Source organism: Lipomyces doorenjongii, assembly GCF_038497915.1.
Source record: "Lipomyces doorenjongii strain NRRL Y-27504 unplaced genomic scaffold V1508scaffold_39, whole genome shotgun sequence".
NCBI classification, from domain to species: domain Eukaryota; kingdom Fungi; phylum Ascomycota; class Lipomycetes; order Lipomycetales; family Lipomycetaceae; genus Lipomyces; species Lipomyces doorenjongii.
The window spans coordinates 86207-103098 of NW_027118106.1; the positions used below are offsets into that span (position 1 = coordinate 86207).

General features: G+C 44.6%; 9 protein-coding genes across 9 annotated transcripts; 7 read left to right on the forward strand and 2 right to left on the reverse strand.

Annotated features, from left to right (window-relative positions):
• The first annotated feature begins 25 nt into the window (after positions 1-25).
• V1508DRAFT_420715 (ubiquitin-conjugating enzyme/RWD-like protein) lies at positions 26-1356 on the forward strand. Its single transcript, XM_066940793.1, has 6 exons — positions 26-358; positions 464-659; positions 717-736; positions 791-880; positions 947-1007; positions 1054-1356. The coding sequence occupies exons 1-6, from the start codon at positions 295-297 to the stop codon at positions 1079-1081; spliced, it is 459 nt and encodes a 152-aa protein (XP_066794754.1). The 5' UTR covers positions 26-294; the 3' UTR covers positions 1082-1356.
• Positions 1278-2768, reverse strand: V1508DRAFT_388810 (DNA-directed RNA polymerase). The gene is made up of 5 exons (XM_066937873.1): positions 2670-2768; positions 2533-2604; positions 2248-2485; positions 1653-2192; positions 1278-1603 (listed from the first exon to the last, which is right to left on the reverse strand). Exons 1-5 carry the CDS (start codon positions 2730-2732, stop codon positions 1494-1496), a joined length of 1023 nt encoding a protein of 340 aa, XP_066794755.1. The 5' UTR covers positions 2733-2768; the 3' UTR covers positions 1278-1493.
• A 423-nt stretch (positions 2769-3191) lies between these two features.
• V1508DRAFT_433624 (nife hydrogenase-like protein) lies at positions 3192-4696 on the forward strand (the record flags this gene model as incomplete). Its single annotated transcript, XM_066941995.1, has 5 exons — positions 3192-3255; positions 3326-3508; positions 3566-3615; positions 3667-4463; positions 4525-4696. The coding sequence occupies 5 exons, from the start codon at positions 3192-3194 to the stop codon at positions 4694-4696; spliced, it is 1266 nt and encodes a 421-aa protein (XP_066794756.1).
• A 468-nt stretch (positions 4697-5164) lies between these two features.
• V1508DRAFT_357064 (Dynamitin-domain-containing protein) lies at positions 5165-6495 on the forward strand (the record flags this gene model as incomplete). Its single annotated transcript, XM_066937018.1, has 4 exons — positions 5165-5203; positions 5259-5318; positions 5377-5799; positions 5857-6495. 4 exons carry the CDS (start codon positions 5165-5167, stop codon positions 6493-6495), a joined length of 1161 nt encoding a protein of 386 aa, XP_066794757.1.
• Positions 6496-7094: 599 nt separating this feature from the next.
• V1508DRAFT_184254 (uncharacterized protein) lies at positions 7095-8753 on the forward strand. The gene is made up of 4 exons (XM_066936141.1): positions 7095-7745; positions 7809-8001; positions 8054-8225; positions 8286-8753. Exons 1-4 carry the CDS (start codon positions 7208-7210, stop codon positions 8631-8633), a joined length of 1251 nt encoding a protein of 416 aa, XP_066794758.1. The 5' UTR covers positions 7095-7207; the 3' UTR covers positions 8634-8753.
• Positions 8754-9217: 464 nt separating this feature from the next.
• V1508DRAFT_185258 (uncharacterized protein) lies at positions 9218-11313 on the forward strand. The gene has a single exon (XM_066936142.1). The coding sequence runs from the start codon at positions 9385-9387 to the stop codon at positions 11284-11286; it is 1902 nt and encodes a 633-aa protein (XP_066794759.1). The 5' UTR covers positions 9218-9384; the 3' UTR covers positions 11287-11313.
• Positions 11314-12721: 1408 nt separating this feature from the next.
• V1508DRAFT_462871 (uncharacterized protein) lies at positions 12722-13879 on the forward strand. Its single transcript, XM_066942850.1, has 2 exons — positions 12722-13230; positions 13282-13879. Exons 1-2 carry the CDS (start codon positions 12788-12790, stop codon positions 13616-13618), a joined length of 780 nt encoding a protein of 259 aa, XP_066794760.1. The 5' UTR covers positions 12722-12787; the 3' UTR covers positions 13619-13879.
• Positions 13880-13942: 63 nt separating this feature from the next.
• Positions 13943-14475, reverse strand: V1508DRAFT_405253 (uncharacterized protein; the record flags this gene model as incomplete). Its single annotated transcript, XM_066938683.1, has 2 exons — positions 13943-14069; positions 14120-14475. The coding sequence occupies 2 exons, from the start codon at positions 14473-14475 to the stop codon at positions 13943-13945; spliced, it is 483 nt and encodes a 160-aa protein (XP_066794761.1).
• Positions 14476-15866: 1391 nt separating this feature from the next.
• Positions 15867-16878, forward strand: V1508DRAFT_420746 (uncharacterized protein). Its single transcript, XM_066940794.1, has one exon. It carries the CDS (start codon positions 16197-16199, stop codon positions 16641-16643), a length of 447 nt encoding a protein of 148 aa, XP_066794762.1. The 5' UTR covers positions 15867-16196; the 3' UTR covers positions 16644-16878.
• The last annotated feature ends 14 nt before the right edge of the window (positions 16879-16892 follow it).

Here is a 16892-nt window from a genome sequence, read left to right on the forward strand (position 1 = left end):
TTGCTTCCATATACGTCAGTCATACGAAGCGTTGAACGTAAGAAAATTGGTAGTCGACTCTTTCAAATTGCACTCGGTGATATTTAGTTTTATGACAGCATAACACAGCTGCTGGCACGTACAGGTATCGCGACTCCCAACAGCTCAGAACTCTGCAACACAGACGGTCATCGATACAGACCCCATACTTAATTAGTTTCATCAGAACGCATTGACTATTTAGCACAACTACATAAGGTCTTCACCATATGACTAAATAATTTGCCCATTATTAATTTTTCCCCTATAGAAAGTATGCCGGGCTATACGAAGCGCTTAGGACGCGAGCTCAGTGATTTGAAGACCAATCCAGCTGTTGGTGAGTTGAATCTCCTGTGTCCTCCTACACCAGGCGATTGACAATATAATAACTCTCCTTTGCTCCATTATCGTGGAAGCTAAGGACTAACTCCGATCAATTCAGGAATATCGGTCTTCCAAGCGGACGATTTCCGAATATGGCTCATTGATATCCAAGTCATGGACGATAATCCACTCTACGTCGGCAAGACTTTTCGCCTGCAGTTTCGATTCACGCCGACATACCCTATAGAAGCACCAGAAGTACAGTTCATTAGGTCCCTTGGCCGAGAGATTCCAATGCATCCACACATATACAGGTACGTTATTTGGCTCACTAATTGGATTGTTACGTGAACTAAGAGCCACCCAATTAGCAATGGGCATATATGTCTAGGTAAGGACTTAGAGCCGCATGGGATGTATTTACAGCAAATAATAATGATGATAGACGTACTGGGATCGGGTTGGTCACCGATTCAGACTGTGGGATCAGTGTCGATGTCAATTCAGTCCATGCTGGCTGGTAATGACAGGAACGGTATGTACTACCTTAATCAACTGTGATATTCAAATCTTAGTATTCTAACTGATCTGTAATATACAGAGAGACCCCCAGATGACGCGAGATACGTGGCGAGTGCACCAATTAGCCCGAAGCAGACGAGGTAACTACTGAATATAATAGTAACTTTCAACGCTGACTTTTCTTAGATTTGTATACCACGACGACAATGTTTGATCACTAAAAGCCAGGAGTTCAGTAGCGATGTCTACACATAAGCCCGAATAGGTCCTTGGTATATGCCTGAGATTCCTCAAATCACACATCGCCGAGGAGTTTGGCGTCCAAGATCAATAAATTAGCCATTTTTGTAATTATAGCGTGATATATGTACGGCGTTGGTTTGTTAAATTGGTGTCATGTTAAATTTGGTATTCCTCTTTGAGATCGATCACGACCTGCGTCACCTTTGCCGTGATTTTCTTATATAACTTCTACAAAATAAGCTCTATCATTATTTTTTAATCGTACAAGAATCCGCTTTTATATGCCCATAACCCCGTAATAGTCTTAACATAACAAACCCAATAGAGACAGGAAGTCGAAGCCAATCTTCATGTAAAAACTGATATTTGCGCCGAGATTCTGCTTAGGTCCGTAGATTGAATTTGCGCAATATCTGGCACTTTTTCTTCAAGAGCTGAACACTCTTAATAAAGATCTCGTCTGGAGTCATAGCACCGGTAGATTCAACAGTGACTACAATCGTTAGTCGCAACTTGCAGGAATATTCGAAGACTTCACTTACAGATGAAATGGTCCCGCTGACGTCCGAGTCTGACTCTGCCGTCAAATTCAGGATGACGCAGCACCTCACGCGACACGGTATCTTTCCGGGCGTCTTTGACGTAGGCCTCACCCTTCGAATTGATCGCAATAACACCTCTAGGAAAGCAGTTTTTAAACTTTTGTGCCAGATCCCCGGTAAGCGGAGGTCCAATGATGTCAATAGTGGGCAGCAATCTGTAACTAGCCGTCGCGACAGGGCTGAATTTTGCATGATCCTGTCCAATCCCAAGAATACAATGCATCGTGAGATCAATCTCTTGACCTGGACGCAATTTTGCTATCAGAATGTCGGGGTTTGCGAGAGTAATCCCATCAGGGAACCACTCCGCTTGACGGCCCTGTGGTTCGAACTGTATTGCGGACGCATAGACGTTCGCGTTGTTATATAGGACTTTTGGATCAGTGGTTCCTGGTGCTGCGCTGGGGTTCGTTGTGCATTTGGCAGACAAATGCAGAACCACTGTGTCATAATCAGTGGGCTCGATATCAGGGTCGTCTTCTATTTGAATTGTCAGTGACTATCCATGATCGCAATTCTACAAATGTAGACTAACTCTTAAACCAACGAAGGTAATCCGGGTTAGCTTTCAGAGGAATCAAACCGAGCCTGTGAGCCAAGACCTCGTCCTGTATTATAGACGTATTGTTTTCAATGTAAACATATTCGATAGCCAAAGTAGGGACCTCAGCGATCATGATTCGACGGAACGCGTTGGCAATTGAGGCATCGACTCCAACAAGATCAAATGAAGAAGAGAGATCAGTTAAGTAGGAAATTTGAATTTTAAAATTCTTAAATATTGTTAATATCAGGACTCTGTAAAATACAATCAACGCACCTCTTTGAATTTGTCTAAGTTCCATGCATGGTCTTCACCAGGGTAGTATCCTGGGAAATCTGTGCTCGATACCTTCGGCATTTGTTAGTCGATCGCACCGGAGTAAAACTGTCAAACCCGCAGAAAGCTAAACATACATTAGTCACCCTATCGTGCTCGATCCCAACTAGGTTTCTCTGACTCGGGTTAAAGTCGACCATCGCGCGTATGATATCAAAAAGACAAAAAGTGGTTTCGGTCTTCTGAATGAGTTTCACAAAACTTTGCTAATCTTAATTGTAATCCACAACTTCGATCCGGGTAACTTAGAAGTTTCACACCTCGTCGTGGCAGTTATGCGCCACCAATCGGCGGTCGGCCCTCTTCGAGGTTTCCAATGTATCCGGGGTCCTAGCACACTGTTGGAAAACACCTGTTCAGCGTCGAGCATCGATAAACGACTCTTAAGGCTTCAGCAACAACGTTTCCACTTATCCTACTTTATAGATTCTTAATTCCTCGATTTCTGACTGTTGCTATATCAGTCGCGTTGCAGGATGTTGAGGTCAACTGCACTCGTCGGACGGACGCTAAACCGGCTGGCTACTCCACGACAGCTTTCTCGCATCACTAGTCGGTACTTCAACTCAAACGCCGTCGACAGAGAGAACTTAGAGTCTATGTACACTCCCACCAGCTTGCATGAGTTTCCTGCTGAGGATATCACGAACAGTTTTAACCAACGTATGCTATTCTTTAAATAGTTGCCAATATCGCAGTATGAAGCTATGCTGATCACGTTTTTGCGCGTTAGAAACCGGAAAAGACATTATTGCCAATCAGAAGAAGAAAGTTCGTGCGTTTACCGTCAATTTCGGTCCTCAGCATCCTGCCGCACACGGCGTGTTGCGACTAATTTTGGAGCTTCACGGGGAAGAGATCTTGCGATCTGACCCACACGTCGGCTTGCTTCACCGAGGGACGGAGAAGCTGATAGGTAAGGATGGGTTTGGCTGTTGGATGTGAATTTATTACAGACTAATGCGGAATGTAGAATATAAGACTTACCTTCAGGCTCTGCCATATTTCGACCGTTTGGACTATGTAAGTTCCTAGCCGCCGTGCTCTTAGATGTGAATACTTACTGTATTACAGGTCTCTATGATGTCCAATGAGCAGGTGTTCGCGTTAGCGGTCGAGAAGCTGTTAAACATTGACATTCCGATACGAGCGAAGTACATAAGAGTCCTCTTCGCCGAAATTTCACGAGTTCTTAACCATCTTATGTCAGTTCTGTCACATGCTATGGATGTCGGAGCCCTTACGCCTTTCTTGTGGGGTATGGAGGAGCGTGAAAAGCTTATGGAATTCTACGAGCGTGTTTCTGGTGCTCGTCTGCACGCGGCGTATGTCCGACCAGGTGGGGTTTCGCAAGATATTCCTGCAGGTCTTCTGGACGACATCTACATGTGGGCCACCCAGTTCGGTGACAGAATCGATGAAGTAGAGGAGTTGCTCACAGATAATCGTATATGGAAGCTGAGAACTGTCGGTGTTGGTGTCATGACTGCCGAGGAGGCTTTGAACCACTCATTCAGTGGTGTCATGCTTCGAGGATCTGGTGTCCTGTACGACCTCCGTAAGAACCAGCCTTATGAGGTTTATGATAAGATGGATTTCGATATCCCAGTTGGCACCAACGGTGATTGCTACGACAGGTACCTTATCCGAATGGCCGAGTTCAGACAATCGCTTCGAATCATATTCCAGTGCCTTAATGACATGCCTGCTGGCCCTGTTAAAGTCGAAGACTATAAGATTAGCCCTCCCCCAAGGGCTCTCATGAAGGAAGATATGGAGAGTTTAATCCACCATTTCTTACTTTTCACCAAAGGCTACTGCGTTCCTCCTGGTGAGACATACACTGCTATCGAGGCTCCAAAGGGTGAGATGTAAGTGATGCCAATATTTAATGACCTTCCGAGATCAGAACTAACAGACGTTCCGTTATAGGGGTGTGTACGTTGTTTCCGATGGTTCAGAGAGACCTTACAGATGTAAGATCCGAGCTCCTGGCTTCGCGCACTTAGCTGCATTTGATGCCATTTCTCGTGGACACTTTCTTCCAGATGCTGTTGCGATCATTGGTACTATGGATCTTGTGTTTGGTGAGGTTGATCGTTAAATGGCTTGGAAATAGACAATATAAATATTTTGCTAGTTAATGATAAATGTCGACCGCTGTCGACGTCACGAGAAGATGTTTGCTGGAACTGAAGCGGCGGTGCCAGACTAGGATGCTATTTATATGTTCGTAATTATTTTGAGTCTGGGCGGGTGCAGACCTGTCACACCATTTGTATCAATGATAAAGACGGTTATGGAGAATATATAACAACAGTAGATGTTGACAATTATCGATTACGTGCAGTAGTATGTCTCGTATATTCTGAACTCCACTCGGACACCGTTGGCGTGTACAAATAAGGTTTAGATCTCCTGAGTGCATGTTTCCTCAACACGCCGCAGAACATTATAAAATATCTCTCGTCGACTTTGCGTAGTATACGTGGCATTGATGCTGTATTTGCGGCAATATACCGAGACCACGCGAGATCAGAAGCTCCAATGATAATAGCCTATACTTTCAGCTATGCCGATTCTCGAGAAGTACCAATCTTTACCCGGTCTGGTCAGTCGTCGCATGGATTCTTCGGAATGTCAACGGGCTAAACCAGTTGTTATAGGATACATGGTCGCCAGATGTGTTTGAAACGCCTGATTGGGAAGAGTCTGTCGCCGGTGTGGTTAGTTGCTTTTACAAATCTGCACCACGTGGCCATGCCAGACACTGACCGACGATAGGAAATACGCGATACGCCGTCCCTTTCTGAAACTATTAATGACGCGATAGATTATTCGAATATATCTGCGGATGTCGCGCGCGAGCGATTTCTCAATAAGTCGCTCAACTCTACAGGACCTGTGGAGGATTGCGTGATTGAGTCGACTGAAATGAAGATAGTCAGACTAAAGAAAGAGATCGAGGAGCTTGCAGCAACATTACAGGACAGTAATGTCGAACATACTGAGAAGGGTGAGGATGGATATGGAAGTGAATTCAATGAAGTGTCTGAGCTTGCAAATACGATGCGGGCAATTGTAGTCTCTAGACAAGAGACTACGGGCGCATTAGACGTCGTAAGGTTTTTGGGATCCAGGAGCAAATTCATTGCGGCACGAGATGATCCTGCTACTCATCACGTCGATCTCCCTTCTACCCTGGGAGTATGAATTTCAATTAATAAACCAGGTTGACTTCATACTAACTACTTCTTTGCATAGGTAACTCAGTCGACCTCGAACGACTCGCAGAGTGCCAGCCTTCTAAACCTTGATGATCGTCTGTCTAGATTAGAAAAAGCTTTAGGAAATACGTCGAGCATAGCATTTAGCGGCGCATTTCATGCTACCGTCTTTGAGCAACCGGTTATCCCAACTCTTTTATCTCTCTCACAGAAAGTTAATAGTCTCACCGCCTCACCTGAGAAACTTGATGCAATTCTCACAAGAGTACGTCAATTAGTAGCTGCGACCGAGCAGGCTTCACCTCCCAATGCTACTAAGCCTCCGACTAGTAGTCAGAAATTAGCTGGTGAAACTGAGGACACAACTCAAGCTGATAAAATAGAATCCATTTACAGTTCTCTCAGCAGTGTCGAGAAATTGATACAAATAGTACCTGGTCTAGTGGACCGGTTACGAAGTCTGCAATTTTTGCATGCAGAAGCTGGAGAAACAATCAGCAATATTAGCGAGATTCGGGACAAGATGAATGCAACGGAGGCTCACATATCAAAATGGCGAACAGCTCTCGAAAATGCGGAGAGACGGCTGGACGAGATTGAAGGGCGAGAGAAGCGCAATTTAATAACAGCGGAAGAATGGGTTAAGGATTTAGAAAGTAAGGTGAAATTCCTGTAGAGAAAGCGAAAGTGAATAAAATTCAGTAAATTTCCTCGTATTACAAATTTAACAGTTAGTTCGATGACCGAAGCGCAATTCAAACTCTCTAAAGGAGGATGAGCTGCGTTCCGGAATGCGTTTGGCTATAAGCTAGTTTTCCTTTATTGAAATCTCATTAAAATTATCACTGCAATACATTAATCATACACGGTTTGTAGCACAATAACTGCTAGCACTAGAGGGGGTGCGCTACGAACCACTCAAACGCGACTTCGGTCTCACTGCAATCCGCTTGACCTGAATCAATGCGATGCGGGGAATGGCATCGTCCGGTGGATTTCCAGACGTGGCTTGTGATTTGCGCGTTCGCCTTTTTGTGTGTGGTGTTGTCGTCCGCCGCTGCGACATCATCGTCACCCCGATTTTGCAGGAGAATCAAATCAAGGGGTATGCTGATCTCCAGGCCAACCCTGCCGTTAGCACGTCAGCACATCCTGAATTGACATTGTTTGGTATCCACATCGAGCCAATATTTATAGGGTGGTATTCTCGCGATTTGGCAGTAGGAAAAATCTCGAGATTGGATTTTCGCTCGGTCAAGAGCCAACGATTAATAATTGTTTTTATCAGACCTTCGGCAACGGGACATACGGTCGTGGCGTGAAATTTGAGAAGAATTACTCGCCAAGCTGCCGAGGGCAATTGTACTAAGGACACAGCATCACTTGCAATGGCAGCTGGGTCACCTTCTCCCGCTGCTGGGCTGAACGGGACTGGTAAGCTGCTGTCTTCTCCGACTACCGACAACACTGTCGACACTCCTGCTACTCTTAGCAAGAAAAAAGCTACAAGGTTTCCAAATAAAAAGGAAATCGATAATACTAAGACAGCGACGACATCCTCACCAAATAGTCCGCGAGCAAAGAGAACGGGAGGGTCGGCATCTAACAATGGTGACGCAAAATCCAACGAGGATAGAAAGTATGGCGGAAATTCTGATCAGGGCGAGGAAGAGGAAGTCGACAACGGAGCACACGGCAACGACCAAGCGTCCGAGCAGTCATTACCGAACACGGACGTTCCATTCACTGTTGTTCGAAAGGCCGGTGCGAAATCCAACATGAAGAAGGCCAAAAAAAGGAAGCACGGACAGGAAGATGGGGACAATACTACATCGCCGATATATGCCGATCCCGAAGATTCGCCTGACTACGTCGTTCAGCCAAAGGCCGACTGGGAGCAGCTATCTAAATATCGAAATTTTGTAGGTATGTTATTTTATCCTTAGGTTTTGTTTTCTGCATCTTGACGATGCTGACGTATGGGGTGAGTTGGCGATGAGCGTTTTACCGTGGGCGATTACGTATTTGTCAATCATGCCAGCAACATGAATGACATTGGACTTTCTGATCCATCACAATTTTGGATTGGGCGAGTACTTGAAATAAGAGCGAGCGATCCCAGTCACGTGTACGTCAGATTGTTTTGGATGTACTGGCCTAACGAATTACCTGGTGGAAGAAGGCAAGTAATTTCACATGTGGAATTTTTATTCCTGCGCTGACGAGGTGAAAAGATACTATCACGGAAATAAAGAGCTTGTAGCTTCGAATCATATGGACGTTATTGACGCAATGACCGTTGCTGCGAAAGCAACCGTCTCTCATTGGCTGGAGCTTGATGACGAAGATAAGTTGGCCGATCTTTTTTGGCGTCAGCGATATGATTCATATAACAACGAACTGATGGTAATTATTGTTGATTACTTTCTATCTATTTCAGAAATAACTGCTAACAAATGTCTCTAGCCTATACGCAAGCATTGTAAATGCAAACGCTACTATAACCCGGATACTACGATGATATGGTGTAGTAATTGCAATAGCTGGCTCCATGAAGCGTGCGTTATTGATGATATCAAGAAGCGGTACAAGAATGATATACAGATCTTAGCCGATGATAAGAAGAGGAAGACAACGTTATCGTCAAGAAAGGCAAGTTCCAAAGCAGAGCCTTTTGATAAAGCGCCGGATGACTCGGTTGAAATTGAGGTAGACGAGCAAGCCGTCAGCGCCAAGGCAGTGTATACTAGTACTAGCGGCGAAAAGAAGGAGGTTTCCATTACTTGCCTGGTTTGTGGATCTGATATCAGCTGAAATTATTTTGTTATTATTACGAGTTTGTTATTATTACGAGTTGTATGTGCAGATCGGATGCTAGGAGTTACTTACGGCGCGCTTGTGTTGCACTGAAGAAAAGATGTTACAATATTTTTATATCGTAGGTGGAATATAATGTACTTTAGCTTTATTAGATGTCGATTCTGTTCTTTTATTACTGTAATAATACATACGTGTAATGTTGCACCTCGTTAGCTTCGGTGTTAAGATGCCCATCAGAAATATGGGCGCCATTTCTGAAACTGAAATGGCAAATTATTTATTTTATCTGCGAACGCTACCTCTTGTATTAGAAGACACCCAACCGCAGATTCGAACATTATGAACAAGACGCCGACATCTGATGGGCACGCACTCACTGCATGCCATCTGCCCTTGACATTATTATTCACTCTGCGAACGCAAACGTAGCAAAGTTTCCATGATCAATTTGCGCTCGGTTCTCTTAAGCCCTAACCCACAATTCATGAGGTTGAGCTTACGGCCGTTTGGGGTTAGAGTTTCGGCGGCCATGCATTAAGGTCTAGCGCGACTGTTGGGATTTGCTCAATGACTGTTAGAAGCAGTCAACCAGCCTCGCGCTCTCCGACCTATCGTCCGCCTGAGCCGTACATCTCTGCTGACACCACTTCCTCTCAGTCAAGCAGCCTCGTATATATGCTGAGAACGACATCGCGGTATAACTCCTTACTTATTGTAGCTGCGGAGAAGGCGTGGGTAGCTAGCTATGTCTTCTCCATTAGCACAACCAATCTCGATTCCACCGGACCTGTTCTCACTGGAGGACCAATTAGTATCACTCCATGAACACCCAGAGGCTAGCTATGGAGATGTGCTGTTTGTGATGCCGAACATTAACAAGCACATGTCTCCCAGACTGACCATACCTCTGCCTTCTCGTGTCTGGGCCCATTCGGCATTACTGGCTGTCACATATAGCAAACCGTTGTCAAGGCTCGGTGACATCTATTCATCTGTCACTTGCGAGGTAGTCAACGATGTGTATATCCTACAAAAGTCAAGCCCATGCAATCTACCGTATCTTATTGTGGTAGTATCGCCAGAGAACGACCTTGTTGTGCGAAAGCTCGTAGCAAGCTGCTATCGGCCAGTTGTCATGCGGAACTTGTGGGAGAAAATGGGCGGAAAGAGAGAGATGCTATCGGCGTTAGACGAAGGAATACTGTATTCCTGCAATTACGTTAAGTCGCACGATACTGTAGGCGGTGATGTCGTTAATGTAACATTGATTGAAGCTGGAGATACGGAAGACTTAGGCTATACCACAACGCCCTCGTTTTCGTCATTTACGGTGCAGGACCAGCTCTTCCAGGGAGACATGACTCTGAAGATTGAAGGAGAAAAAGTATCCTTCACTGCGCATAAGTTTCTGTTGGATCTTCGGGTTCCATACTTCAGCACAATGTTCCGTTCCGCATTTTCGGAAGCGTCGATGAATGAGCACACATTGTCGTCAGAATATTTCACGCCATTATCTCTTGCGATTGTCGTACAATACATATACTTGGACGACGCGGAGCTCTTATTCTCGTGGAAGTGGACCGATTTCGCTCGATATATCAACTCCACAAAATGTACGACAGACATCAATCCTCCATCTCAAGACATATTTGACATCTTTATTGACGCTCTTGTTTCGGCGAAGTTTTTGCAACTTGAATCTTTGGAGTGGTGGATTACGAACTGCTTGATAAAAATAGCGCACGGGTTTGCGTGCAATGGTGCGCAGTGTGCACGATTCTTACCTGGAATAGCCATTATGGGCTATCAAAATAACATCGCCGAGCTCTACAAGCCCTGCGTTTCATGGCTAGCTAAGCATAGCAACATCTCATTTTTATGGAAGCGGAATTTACTATCTCTTCCTGATGAGTTGAAGGCGGAGCTTGTTGATGCTGTGAAGTCCCGTGTGGCTGTATCGAATGTTACTCCTCTCTATTTACGGCTCTACAATTTGCGGAAGAACACAGAAACATCGATATTCAAGGATGACTGGGAACAATCACTTGTTAGCCCTTTGCTCGAATATTGCGGCGATTTTGTCAGCACTCATTTTGCAGAACCGAGAATTGTGTTTTCAGTCGCTCGAGGTATCCATCACAAGCCGCCATCTATTACGTACCACGCTATAGAAGATCTGTTTAGTCTCGTCCTATCTAAGCTGAACAAATTCAATGCAACAGCTATATGGAGAGGCGTCGATTGCTATACGAAGTTGATCGCATCAGCTCCTATTGTGGATCGATTAAATCTTGCCGTTATTTCCTGGTTTGCAGAGAACTGGCGCGATTTAGTTGTGATGCAGTCATCCAATACTCAGTCGTTCTTGGGCAGCAGGACTGAGATTATCAGATTTAATGAATGGCCAGAGGAAAGTCTCCAAAAGCTGAGCCTGCAGATAAAAGTTCCACCATCTGATCTGAAAGGACTGGGTGCTGCTGCGAGAAGTTTTGAGCTAAGGCAGGAAAAGTGGCTCGAGAAGTGCAGAATTGATGAAGTTAATAGACTGATGAGACGTCGAGAGTTCCTCAGAGTTCGAGAAGAGGACAAGTGCCAGTTCTCCTCAGATGTTCCAGTGTCTTTAGACTCATATGTTGACCATCAATGACAGTGTGCAAGAGATTTGGATTGCTAGAAAGATATCAGATAATTTGGCCGGCGTTAATGTGACGGTTTGGTTAATGGGTGACTCGCTGCATAGGATAAATAGAATTGTGTTTTTTTCCGGCGTCTGTCATGCGTAGTAGATGCATTTTTTGGATTTGTATGACGGGAAGTGGTACGTGGCCATGGCCAGATCGAATTTGAGAGCATGGTTTGGTCGCTACCTGCAAACAAATCGAGAGGGCAGTCGCGAACTCGGTGTTTGCGTCTTGGAGCAGAAGGTGCAGCGCCATAGGATATGGAATGTTGTGCCATACACAGTACTCTTTGTGACTAATGTGAGATGTCTCTGGGATATATCGCAATGGGGAATAGTATTCAAGCTGTCATTGAGAGCAGTACCTGTCCACCGCCTCACTTTCAAGCAGTCCACTCCTGGAAGCACCGCAATATTGCAAATCATATACCAGTTCACAATGATGTCTGAATCGGTAATTTGGGGTAACGTAACAGGAGCGTGTAAAAACTTGCAATATTCCCTTGGGATATTGGTGAAATCAGAACTATGTTATATGTGCTAGCTAGCATCACACTCGGCGCTACAACATTACCTATAACATTCCTTCTCCTTTGACTTCGTATATTCACAGTGAGCCGTCCGATAGCACGTATTCGACGAGTTCCGGATCAGGTTAACAACTGCACTGGATTTTGCATGTGTAGTCATATCCCTGAGGAGGCTTGCTCAGGTGTCTTCCTGGCTTCAATGGACGCAGTGTCGTAAGTCAGTGCAGGCACCAATGCAGGTTCTTGAAGAAGGGCAAGAACCGGTTGACCCTGAACATGTGAAGAACAGTAATTTGCCTTGGTGATTTGGAAGCGCGGAAGCTGGTAACTATAACTATCAACATTCTCAGCAGGCTATGATCGTAACAGTCTGGCGTTCACGGACTACCCGACGTCCATGAAGGTCCGTTTTTTTCCGGCGGTTAACGTGTCAGTCAACTTGAGTGCCGGGAACAGTTCGCCTCTGTAATTTATGGGAACTGACTTCGTCGTTGGTCCGATCGAACATCTCTTCGTTTTGCCTCTCCTAAACTGACTAATTCCGTGAGCCACACGATTAGAAGAACTGGGCACGAGTATCTGTAAATATGATCCTATCATGGATTTTGATATTTGCTCTTTGTTAATTATATTGTATATATTATGTATTTGTTTAATGTGCCAAATCTCTAGCAGAATAGCAGAGTCCACACGCTATACTAACGAATAGTTTGGTTATGTTTTAAATCCGCCAGGGACTCGAAAACTCTCACGCGAACATGACTAAGCATGACGTCGATAACTGCCAGAATAGAAAATACGCGAAGGTTCTAGCGCGGCTACGGTCGAAGCGAATACGAAGATTAGTCAGCTTTCTACATTTTAGAATAATATTTTGATTAGTGCCGTGTTTTTATTGAACTGCTCGATAATTCTGCTTCACAGAATCTCTAAGGATCATGGCTGGTGTATCACCCCAACCGTACTTCTTTCATCAGAACTTTTATGGATCACAGTTAGATCAACCTGGAAATCCGCAAACGTCGCCATCAGGAATCATCGGTAGCTCCAATGGATCCCATACTACAGCAAAAGATCAGAAACCTATGACGGAGCAGGCAGTCGCACCTCTGATTGACGATAATTTGCATTTCGCCTTCGAGCCATTCTTGCGCAAGGAGTATCAGTTTGGGATCGATCCAACCCGACCAATCTGCAAAATGTTCCTTCAAGGCAAATGTGAATTGGGAAACGCTTGCCCAGATAGACATGTCCAACCATCAACGCCAAACAGGGTAGTTTGCAAACACTGGCTTCGTGGTTTATGTAAAAAAGGTGATGCCTGCGAGTTTCTTCACGAATATAACTTGCGAAAGATGCCAGAATGTACATTCTTTGCTAGGTAAGCGATGTACCTCCTGTGAATTAGTGCAGTATGCTAATATGAAGTAAGAAACGGGTTTTGCACGCAATCGCCTGACTGTTTGTATCTACACATTGATCCGCAATCGCGAATTCCCTCATGTCCGAATTACGACCGCGGATTTTGTCGGCTAGGTCCTGACTGTCCGAAGCGACACATTAGACGGACCTTGTGCGAATATTATCTCTCTGGATTTTGTCCGAAGGGACGGGAATGCTCCAATGTGCACCCCAAGTGGAGTTATAGTGAAGGCATTCGTATTAGAGCTAAAGGAGAGAAAATTCGACATGATCTGATGATGGAATTAGAAAATGGTAATCAAGGCTATAGAACGGACAATGAAGACGTAATAAAGGTTCTCAGGTGAGGCGAATTTTGGAAAATAGTGTTGTTATGCATTCATGGCGTTGGTGGGTTACGGTACTTGCTTATCGGAGTGGTAACAGTTGGATTTTGATTGTATATTATTCTACGTGATGGCGCGATTACATTTGTACAAAGAATATTGATTGACCCTTGAATCGTCTCTTACAGATTACAACACAGATTCAATCACACAAATTCCTGCATCATTATGTAGCAGTCGACTGCATAGAATAGACAAAAACTCTTTATGTTAAATACAAATCTATATTGATACGCACTGCTTGAAGCATACAAAACGTAAATAATACAAAGCGAACGGCTGCAATTAATTATTACTAGGTTTCTTCCTGCTAGAGAGCAATGATTTCTTTTTCGCAGCCATTGCGCTGTCCGGGCAATTGCCTTTGTCGTCGCAAGTATTCCTCGGTCGCAAATATTTTTCTTTATAGATCCTATAGAAACGTTAGACAGAGCACAGAGACAGTACATGAGCACCAAATACCAGCAATTGCCTACTGTGCTGACTCCTTTGTCTGCCGCTTCACGATATAGAGCAGCTGCCTTATGGAGATCCTTTTTGTGACCTAGTCCATTCCTACAACATAATGCCGCTAACTCGTACATCGCATCCGGATCTCCGAGCTGTGCACCAAGTTCAAAGCAAGTCATTGCCATGGATTCGTCTTTCGCCACACCCCATGAGTTCAAATAGGACACTCCAAGTTCATACATAGCCACGCCTAGCTGGGCCTTACTTTCCTTATTAAGTCCTTCGCATAGATTTCTCCCTCTTTCTGGGTCAGAGCCAACTATAGAAGTCGCTGCCACAACGCGATCTGCAGCCGCATTGAGCCACATAAATGCCTCGGTAGCATTCGCTCTTAAACCCCAACCATGGCGTAGTGCCAGACCGTACAGAATCATTCCCGTGACATCAGAACCATACGCTGCCTTGCGCAGATGATATGATGACTGATGCAATTCACCTCTCTCATGCAGGCTAATACCGAGGGATGCATGCTGTTCCGGCGTGATATTAGATGATAAATCTGTCGAGGGATCAACCACGTCTGATGATGACATAAGTACTGCAGATGTCCCTAAAGCCGGACAACGAGTCTGGGCTCTGGCTTGAACAAGTAAAGATAAAGATAAAGTTCGTGCATCTGACGTGGTGAGAGAAGTAGGATTTGATGCGCTTTTAAGAAAAACTCGAACGGTATTGAGGCTGAGACCGGCTGCTACATCACTAGATGGGGAGGACAGTGGAACTGTAATTGATGTTTTTCAGCTGCCCAGGTTTTCCAACACGTAATTTCGATTCTGTGATGATGTGATCTTGCAACTCCAATATTCGATCGAGCATGGCGATGCACTGCTGCGTATGACTCCCGGTGCCGGAATGAGGGTCTCAAAATAGCGCGGGATGATCCGGGATTTACGCGTAGAGTGGACAACAATAGTATTATCTCGCGCAGCACGAGTTATCCACTAAATCGTGGTTTGAGCTTGCACAAAAAAAATCCCGTTAGGGTCATATCAAAGTACTCGTCAATACCGTAGTCCCATTAATAAATAAACATATGTTTTAAATTTTAAATTACTAGCAATGCTACTACTATATCTCTAAATATTTCTATTAGCTCTTGGTGGCAACTGTCAGTTACCACTAAGCCTAGGCTTGGCTAATTTATTGTATCTAGAACAAATGATATATGAACTTGTGACTCGGCTAATCGCAAGTAGAGTGCACCGTCATAGATACATTATTTTGAGACGACTATAGCGACGTGGATTTACGACGGACGATAAAAGACATCGATGCCCCACAGTCGACATTGCCCATATCATCAGTCAAGTTGGGCAGCGCGATTGATTTCATTATATGTCACTATTTTGCCTTACGTAGACTGTACCTAGAAGACCTGTCAGGCTATTGCTCAAAAAGATTCAGTATTTAATCGATACCAGGAGCCGCAAAGGATTGTGGTGTCTCTCTACGGCCGTAACATCCATTCTATGCAAATCACGCGTTGACTGTCCAGACCACAATTCAGATTATTCCTCTTGAACACATGCGAGCGGTACTCGTCTAATACCTTCTGGTTTGTAATCGAAATCCGTTTGGACTGGGGCAAGAAATTATCATCATAGGAACGCGGCAGCATTTATTAGATTACGCGTCGTATCGAACTTCTGCCAAATGTTGCGTGCTGGAGATTAGGGCTAGTTTCTAGGTAAACCACACTGACAAATCTAATGCCACGCCGAGGTCGCATAAAATACTCTTGCCTCCTTAAGTTCTTCGCGAGTGAGCAGGCGATTCTGAAAAGGGATTCCTACATCACCAGTGCAAATGTCTTCAAACCGATAGTCTGCTAGTGTTTGCTCGTGCAATAAGACTCGTCACAAAGTGACTCATTGAATCCTTTCTCACCGACAGCTATAGTTCAGTCACAGCACTGCCTCTCCTGTGAACTCGTTGACCGAAAGTCCGATCTCAGAGACACAGTTCGTTTGACAAATATCGCTACACTACGTCACAAGATTAAGGCCACAGTGCCCCCACTTACTGAGTCATGCCTTTAGTAGAGCTAGTGAAAAGTGCCGCAGCAGCATCTACATTACCTGGGCGCAAGAAGGGTCCGATCAGACAGTCTGACTCTACTGGCATCCAGCGCGCCATTAATAGACGCTTGGCAGACCTAGAGCGAGAAAACTACAATGACGGTGTGAGAATAGAGGTCCCAAAATCTGAAGGAAGTCGATCGTCAGGCAAGTCGCCTGCAGTTCGGCGCATATTAGTCTCGAAAAAGACTCTATCTAACCTGTTTGACGAAGATGAGACCGGAACAGGTGAATTTTATTCCGCAGCGGTTGTGCCGTCGAGATATCCTACGAGGAATTTATGCAGTGTCTGTGGCTACTGGGGATCGATTACATGCATTCGATGTGGAGCTCGATATTGCTCGTTGGCATGTGAAGATACCCACAGAGAGACCAGATGTCTTAAAGTATATGCATAGAGTGACTGTATTTGTATAGGATGTCACTGGTGTATAAGTGCGTAATCGAATTCAAACATCAACAGTGTGTTATGTTGGAACTGAGTATATAAAGATTGCAGGACGCCACAAATGCTGCAAGATAGAATAAACAAGCAAGTTATTCTTTGAACTTCTGATAATTTATAGTCTAATCTTTTACTTGTTTTCTATAATACATATTAACCTGCCTCTTGATATGCAACAATTTATATTAGATTACAATATCCA

Coding starts and splice junctions, on each gene's coding strand:
- V1508DRAFT_420715 (XM_066940793.1), top strand. CDS start 295: ATGCCGGGCTATACGAAGCGCTTAGGACGCGAGCTCAGTGATTTGAAG. Junction 660..716: donor ATGCATCCACACATATACAG/GTACGTTATTTG, acceptor CCACCCAATTAG/CAATGGGCATATATGTCTAG. Junction 1,008..1,053: donor ATTAGCCCGAAGCAGACGAG/GTAACTACTGAA, acceptor GACTTTTCTTAG/ATTTGTATACCACGACGACA.
- V1508DRAFT_388810 (XM_066937873.1), bottom strand. CDS start 2,732: ATGGTCGACTTTAACCCGAGTCAGAGAAACCTAGTTGGGATCGAGCAC. Junction 2,605..2,669: donor AGCACGATAGGGTGACTAAT/GTATGTTTAGCT, acceptor CAAATGCCGAAG/GTATCGAGCACAGATTTCCC. Junction 2,486..2,532: donor ACTTAGACAAATTCAAAGAG/GTGCGTTGATTG, acceptor ACAATATTTAAG/AATTTTAAAATTCAAATTTC.
- V1508DRAFT_184254 (XM_066936141.1), top strand. CDS start 7,208: ATGGCAGCTGGGTCACCTTCTCCCGCTGCTGGGCTGAACGGGACTGGT. Junction 7,746..7,808: donor TAAATATCGAAATTTTGTAG/GTATGTTATTTT, acceptor GTATGGGGTGAG/TTGGCGATGAGCGTTTTACC. Junction 8,002..8,053: donor GAATTACCTGGTGGAAGAAG/GCAAGTAATTTC, acceptor CGAGGTGAAAAG/ATACTATCACGGAAATAAAG.
- V1508DRAFT_185258 (XM_066936142.1), top strand. CDS start 9,385: ATGTCTTCTCCATTAGCACAACCAATCTCGATTCCACCGGACCTGTTC.
- V1508DRAFT_462871 (XM_066942850.1), top strand. CDS start 12,788: ATGGCTGGTGTATCACCCCAACCGTACTTCTTTCATCAGAACTTTTAT. Junction 13,231..13,281: donor GAATGTACATTCTTTGCTAG/GTAAGCGATGTA, acceptor ATATGAAGTAAG/AAACGGGTTTTGCACGCAAT.
- V1508DRAFT_420746 (XM_066940794.1), top strand. CDS start 16,197: ATGCCTTTAGTAGAGCTAGTGAAAAGTGCCGCAGCAGCATCTACATTA.